This window comes from Elephantulus edwardii, unplaced genomic scaffold (assembly GCF_000299155.1).
Source record: "Elephantulus edwardii isolate Elephantulus edwardi_28Jun2011 unplaced genomic scaffold, EleEdw1.0 scaffold00001, whole genome shotgun sequence".
In the NCBI taxonomy this organism is placed as follows: Eukaryota; Metazoa; Chordata; class Mammalia; order Macroscelidea; family Macroscelididae; genus Elephantulus; species Elephantulus edwardii.
The window spans coordinates 49120894-49128755 of record NW_006399751.1 but is presented as its reverse complement, the minus strand read 5'-3'; the positions used below and the strand labels follow the sequence as shown (position 1 = coordinate 49128755).

The 7862-nt window shown below is 34.0% G+C and overlaps 1 protein-coding gene across 1 annotated transcript in view; it reads left to right on the top strand.

Moving 5' to 3' along the window:
* The window catches only part of UBR3 (ubiquitin protein ligase E3 component n-recognin 3 (putative)), a 272765-nt gene that overhangs the window by 82266 nt on the left and 182637 nt on the right, over positions 1-7862 (top strand). Inside the window, exons 7-8 of the mRNA XM_006878857.1 lie at positions 5867-5997; positions 7334-7562. Coding sequence (XP_006878919.1) covers positions 5867-5997; positions 7334-7562 — 360 coding nt within the window. The remainder of the gene's footprint in view (positions 1-5866; positions 5998-7333; positions 7563-7862) is intronic.

Sequence of the window (7862 nt, the reverse complement as noted above, 5' to 3'; positions counted from 1 at the left end):
TCGTTTGTTGATGGCCAGTTAGGTTGTTTCCAACTCCTTGCTATTGTCAACAAAGCTGCGATAAACATGGGTGTGCATACATATGCTTGGATGTTGGTTATGGTCTCTTTAGGGTATATTCCTGGTAGTGGAATTGCTGGGTCAAATGGTATTTCTATTTGCAACTTTTTGAGAAAGCGCCACACCATTTTCCACAGTGGTTGCACCAGGTTTGGTAATTCTTAATGTTTCACCTCCTGTCCAGCTTTCTGATGCATATCAAACAACTGCAAAGACCATGGACTGGATCAGGTGCACCTTATTGTCTAGCCTGACATTGTTGCACGAGACATGGTATTTTCAGTTGCCTCGTACATATGTGAAAACTGGGCAGTGAAAATGAAGAGTGGAGAAAACGGACACATTTGATTTGTATTGAAGCAAAAGTAATATATCATGGCCTTCCAGAAATGCCTCTGTCTTGTATGAGGTTACAACCAAAATGTTCCTTAGCAGCATAAAGGTCAATACTTTATCTCCCTTACTTTGGACATGTTATCAAGAGAGACCAATCACTAAGGAAGGACATCATACCTTGTAAAATAGAAAGATAAAACACCAGACAAACAGGAAGATTTTCAGAGATTTGGGTTGATAACAGTGGCTACAACAATGGACTCAGTCATACCTGCTATTGTGAGGAGGTGCATAACTGGACAACATTTTGTCCTGTAATATTATCATGAATTGGATCTGACTTTAAGGGACCTGACAAAAACATGCTTTTCATTTAGTTAATGCAAGCTTGATCCTATCCTACCCTATAATATTTTTCATTATAGTGATGTTGAAGAATATTGAATATACTATGGACTTCTCAGGCTGCTCCTTGTAGGCAAGGATTCTGAAGCTCTGTCTGACATACTTTGGGCATGTTGCAAGGAGAGACCAGTCCTTTGAGAGGGATATTAAGCTTGCAGGATAGAGGGAAAGCACAAGAGAGGAGGCCCCTTGATAAGATGGATTGACTAGTCAGTGACTAGGGTAATGGGTTAGATGTGTTGGAGACAATGATATTGGCTCAGTATATAGCAGAATTCAGAGCTAATGTGCATAGGGCTGCTGTGAGTCGCAGGTGACTTGATGGCACATGACAACACAACAACAAAAATAGACTTCTAGAAGCCTGGACAGGTCTGTCTGGGAAGTACAGTTAGAAGAATGCTTTTTTAGACACAGAGATGGCTGGACTTTGTCATATTACTAGGGGAGGAACTAGTGAAAGACATCATGATTGGTAAAGTAAAAAACAGTTGGGAAAAAAGACAATTCTCAGTAATTTGGCTTGAGCCAGTGGCTGCAACAGTAAAACATAGCAGTGGCTGTGAGGATGATGCAGGACTTGGTAATGTCTCTATAGAGTCACTATGAAATGGAACCATCTTGATTAGTAATGATGCAAGCTTGCACTTTTTGGTGTCATAATTCTAAGATTAATATAATAACGTTCTAAATATTTTAAGATGAAAACTTTTGAGTTGATCTCTTTTTGTGGCCTTTTAGTCGGCCATTTTCAATATATATATATATATATAGTTGTTATGTACCATTGAGTTCAAACCCACTCTTAGCTGGGCCTCCCATGGGTTTTCAGAGACAGTAAATCCAGTGAGAGGAGATTGTTCATTTTTCTTCTGTAGAGCAGCTGATCAATGTGAACTGCATCCCTTTGGGTTGGCAGCGCCACTCTTTAGTGAAGGTAGATTTTGAGAATTAGATTTGGTACAGTGTTGTATTGCAGATTATTATAATTTTGCAACTATTACTTTTAGATTATTTTCATTATAATTTTATAACCTTTATTATCATTCTTACACTCCTACTGCCTGATTTTCTTGAGTTCTATTTTTATTACATTTTGGCTTGAATGTATTACTGTGTGCCTTTTAATGTATTTTACCTCATTTCTTAACAAGACTCATTTATTTATCTTTTTAAAGAATTGCTATAGCCTAAAAATGACCTCTTTTCAGGATAAAGTAATTTCTTTTTAAAGGTAGAAAATCCCAAGATTTTAAAAATAAAGAATGATTTAGTTTCTAAAAAAATTGTATAATGATAATAATATCTTTATTACATGCTACTTGTATTGTTAGCATGCAAATAGAGGCAGGTGGAGGAGATGGAGATATTTTTGCTTCTCTGTAGTTAAATGATATTTTATCCATAATGTGTAAGATTTTCTTGGTACTCTTCTTCAGTTACTAATTAAATTACTGGGTTAAAGTGAGAATTGATTAAAACTTTAGTAAACTTTTGTTTTACAAAAGAATAAAGTGAGTGATATCATACTGAACTTATTACTTTTATTGACCACCTGAGGAGATGTGGTATGAACAGATTTCTCAATAAAAGAAGAACTGTGAAACTGGTATAATAAGGTCAGTTTAAAAACTTTCAGATTATCCTGGAAGAGAACTCAAAATTGTGATTAAACTACGGTTTTATCTTAATAACACTGTCTGTCATCTAACTCCAGGCAGTGCGTTCTGCTGATACTTGCTCTATCTTTTGACTATATACAGAACAATTTAAGATCATTTGACTTTTGGTAAACATTTATAGTAAAATTTTTCTAGTTTATATTTAGGGGAGCTTAGATATGTAATCAGTAAGAGAAAAGACAGTATTCTCTTACTGTAATCACTAAGAATATTCACAGTGCTTTTATCAGGTTTCTGTTAACTGTGTGTTGCAAAGATTCAAAGATTATTAGGAAACAATTTAGCCCTTAATGCTTAACAGATGGTTTTAGTAATGAATGGGCTTTTCAGTAGCTAATACTTGCCTTTGAATATCTTTACTCAAAAAGAGTATCCATTTCCCCCTTTGCTTTGTGTGTGAAAAGGACATCATTGTAAGTAAGCATATATAACATTCTTTATGAATTTAGGTATTTTATTTTTTTTAAACCAGAAGAAGGAAATATCTTTCTGTACTTTCTCTACTTCATTGCTGTTGGGTTGAAATTGACTAAGTCTTGACTCTTTATATTTTGGAAGTTGTAAGTTATATAAGAGATTGCCCTTGATTTTCCAGTGGAACTGCTGGTGGACCATCAGTGCGCCTCCCTTTGGATTAGCAACTCAGCTTCCCATGCCTACACCTCCAGAGCTCCCTCATCTACATACTAGGAAAAATGACTTTATTTACTTCAATGTTTTTATATAATTATATTTTTATATTACTGAGACTATACAGATCAAACACACTTATTCAACAGTTTCTACATTTATCATTTGGTGACATTGATTATATTCCTTGACTTATGTAATTCTTCTTTTGAGATAGAGGAGCGCTGATGGTATTGTAGCCTTTGTTGGGTTGCTAACCGAAAGGTTGGTAGTTAGAAACCACCAGCAATTTCTTGAAATAATCTTCTCTTAAGACCTACACACTTGGAAGTCTGATAAAGGGTCTCCGTGAGTCAGAATCAACTTGATAATCAGTTGATTTTTTATTGTTCCCGCCCCCCTTCGTGAGTTGTTTCTTGCCTGTTAACATAAATTTGCAGCCCTCTAAGTTTCCTATCTAATTTTTTGAGTTGCTATTGTCAATTTGATCCTATATAAATAGTTTAAGAATTTAAATACTTTAAAAACAGAGGTCCCAAACATATTAGGCCTGTTAATTGAGGCCTCATCAAACCATAACCCCAAATTTTGAAACTAAGAAATATATTTATTCCCTATCACTTTGGTTATATATAATCAGCTTCAGCAACCACTTCCCCCCTTGTTAAATAGAGCTGTCACACAACTTTTGCCTGTTTAAATTTTTGTAGGTATAACTTATTGACAGCAATGACAATAATTGTGGAAATCTACCCTTGATCAATGGTATGTTTCCATCACATTAGCCTCCTCACCTCTTTAGCCCTGGTAACCACTAATGAACTTTGCTCTGTCTACATTATCTTTTCTTGTCTTTTTATATACAAGAAAGCACATAATATTTGCCGTTTTATAGAATTATTTCATTCAACAGAATATCTTCCAAGCTCTACCCACATTGTAGGATATATCAAGAATTCATTTTCGCTACTGGTGGGACATGTATTATTACATTCTGTTTATCCATTGGTGGACATTTAGACTTTTCCTATGTTATGACTACTTTGATGCTGCTGCTGTGAACATTGATGATGATGATGATGTTGTTATGTCCAGTCAAGTTGGCTGCAACACATAGCAACCTTACTATGCACCCTAAACCTACTCTGAACCTTGCTCTATCCTGAGCCAATCTTACTGCCTCTGACACACCCACCCCTATTACTCCAGTTACTATGTCAATCAGTCTCATCCAGGATCTTCCTTTCCTGCACTGTTCCTCCACCCTTCCAAGCATAATATTCTTCTCCAAGGACTAGTCCCTCCTGGCAACATGCCTAAATTATGTGTGATGGAGCTTATGCCTAAATTATGTGTGATGGAGCTTAAAAATTCTTGTCTTCGAGGAACAATTTGTTTTCCCCTTCTCCAGGACAGACTTGTTTGTTCTTCTGGCAATCTGTGTTATGTTTAATGCTCTTCTCTAGCACCACAACTCAGTCATTGATTCTTCTTTTGTCACCCTTAGTCATTGTCCAGCTCTTTGATGCATAGCAAGTAATTGTGAAGACTATGGCCTAGATAGCACACAGTAGTCACTAGACTGACACCGTTGCTGTTTAGCACTTCGGGGAGGTCTCTGACAGCAGACTTCCTAATCCAATTCATTATTTGATTTCCTGACTACTGGTTCCAGGAGTGTTGATTGTAGACTCGATCAAGATGAAATTATTAACAATCTCAATCTTGATCTGAATACATCTCTTTTTGGTCTCTACTTTTAAGTTATTTGGAAAAATCTAGTAGTGTAATTGCTGAAAACTAGTGATTGTATTCATGATTTACCAAACCAGACTCTACAGTTTAAATAAGATTTCCAGGTTGTTCTTATGTATAGTAAATTTCGAGAACCACTTCTCTTTTCGTGGTTTTTCAGACATGGTCCCTAAACTGTAGCATTACCATGGCCTGGGAACTAGTTGTTGTTAAATGTTGTAGAGTTTAGTACAACTGTGAACAATAGATCTAAACTCTACTCTTTTCTGCTCCATGCTTAACATCCATGACACATTTGAGTCCATTGCCTTAGACACTGAATTAAGAAGGCAGATTTTCAGCAGGAGTTCGACTGAAGTGCATTATCTATTTGAAACCTTGCTTTTGATTTCCCTTTCTCATATAGCCACTGACACTGAGAAACTTTTCATTTATTTGGTGGCTGTTTAAATGTACACTTTGGTGAAATGTCTTTTCAAGTCCTTTCCCATCTAATGAATGAGTTTTTTGCCCTTTTGTTGTAAAGTTGTTTATTGAATTATTATATAAATTATTGGGTCCTTAAAGATTCTTGTCTATTTTTTAGATATTAAATAATTAAAAATTTAGAAAACTTTGGACTCTTAAATATCTGTAATAGTATTTGCTTTTAGTAGAGAAGAATTGTTTTTATTTAAAGTTAGTCTTGTGTATTGTGACTCTTCAAATCTATAACAAAGCTTACCCTGTGACTCAGCTCTCAGTCAAACTGTAGACAGGCCTATTAAGGTGAACAAGAACAACAACAATCATTTTTTTCCCTCTACTAGTTTATTTACAAAATTCGAATACAAATTCGGACAAATTCTTTCAATTTCCTTCACCCCTTCACCCAACAAATGATTTTTATGTATGTTCAGATATTTGGGGTTGATGAACTATTAATTATATTGAAATGTAAATGAAATGAGCAGTAGTAATAATTAGGTAATATCTGTCTATCCATATTAAAATTGCAGATCAATCCATAATGGATGTTTTGAAACATAAAAGCTTCCTAGAAGAACTGTTATTTTGGACTATAAAATATGAATTTCCCCAAAAGATGGTAACGTTCTTACTCAACATGCTTCCAGATCAAGAGTATAAGGTACTCAATGTTTGTCGTTTTTCCCCCTGAATTGTGATTCCATTTTTAATTTCTTTGTTAATATTTTTGCTCTGGGTATATTTTCCATCTGTGGCTTTTTATATTCTAGATTTGAGGCCTGGTGTTCTAACACTATGGAAAAGTGTTAACTTTCATCATCTACAAGAGTTTTTGTAAACTATTTGTGGTAGCTGTGAGACAAAGCTGCATTGCTAATCAGAATTCCACAGTTGCTTTCAACATGTAATTTAGTCAGAAGATGATACTGGGGATTAAACATTAAAAGCACAATTGCATAAATAAAAAAATATGTAGTTATAAATTGTTCAAGCCCTGTGAAGGAAAGTGCTTTCAAGGTATAATGACAGTATTTGATGGAGGAATTGAGTTGGTTATGTGGCTACACATTTAAAAATATTGTTTGTAGCTACTGGTCAAACTATTGACTCATGTACAAATATCTCTCATTGATGATGAATCATAATTAATTCAGAGTTGACCCTCAAGTTTCAGTGGGTTTCTGGGACTGTAAATTGTAATGGAGATTACCTGTCTTCCTCCTTAGGAGCTACTGGTGGATTTGAACCAGGTGTAGTTTTTGCATTAACAGTGCATCTCACTGTAGACCATGTCACCAGAGCTCCTTCTCTGTACAAATATCCATGGGTGGACTCTGTAGTGTTAGAAAGTTAGACCCTTATATGGTCATGGCAAAGAGACACAGTTCAGTGCATAGAAAAAGTGATGATAAAATACATTATACTACCTTCTATAGTGTGATTAATAAAGCTACTTTATGAGTGATGCTCTAATGGTGCTATTGTTTTGTATGTCTCCAGACATACAAAATAGAAATATTTATGTTACAAATAAATATTTATTTTACAAAGCATAAAATAAACTAAATAGATGAACATTTGATTCCTTGTTGTTTGGGTATATTAAATTCTCTGATGCTTTCAGCTGAGATTTAAGAATGGTTTTGTTGCTAAAGCATATGTTATAGATCAAAGGTATGTTCTTTGACATTCCTGAGTTGATAATTATGAGCAAAATAAAAATGTATATACTTAAGTCATGATACAATTGCTTTAAAATGTTAATAACTTAAAATGCTTATTAAAATATTTTTTAACCGTTTGGTAATTTTGCCAGTGTTCCCTAAAATTGAAAATTTGACTCAAAGTTTGTAATCATCATTGAAATTCCATTTTGATTACTTTAGAAATCATTATGAGCTAATAATAGTTTTAACATTTTAATTTAGCATGTCGGACAGTATTTTATATGTTGCAGAATTAATTATATTTTTCCTTTTCTTTGAAAAACTTTATAGGTTGCTTTTACAAAAACTTTTGTTCAGCATTATGCTTTCATTATGAAAACACTGAAGAAAAGTCATGAATCAGACACAATGTCCAACAGAATTGTGCATATTAGTGTTCAGTTATTCAGCAACGAGGAACTAGCCAGACAGGTAACAGAAGAATGTCAGCTCCTGGATATTATGGTCACTGTATTGTTATACATGATGGAAAGTTGCCTTATTAAAAGTGAGCTGCAAGGTAAACTCAGAATTATTTTTACTAGCTCTATAGTTATCATAGTTCATATGAGTAACTTTAAAAACTCCTTATATTCTTACAAAATTTTCAGTATTAGAAACATATTAGTTAAGAAATTTTGAAAAATTTGTGGCAAAGTTTAAAGAAAAAGGTAAAATCACTTAAAATTTTGTCATTTACAGAAGATAACTGCTATTAACAGTTTGGAGTTTTAATTTGTGGGAGTATGATTATATTTCTAGATACGAATACGTATGTATATATATATTTTTTAAATTTTTATTATTATTATTATTTTTT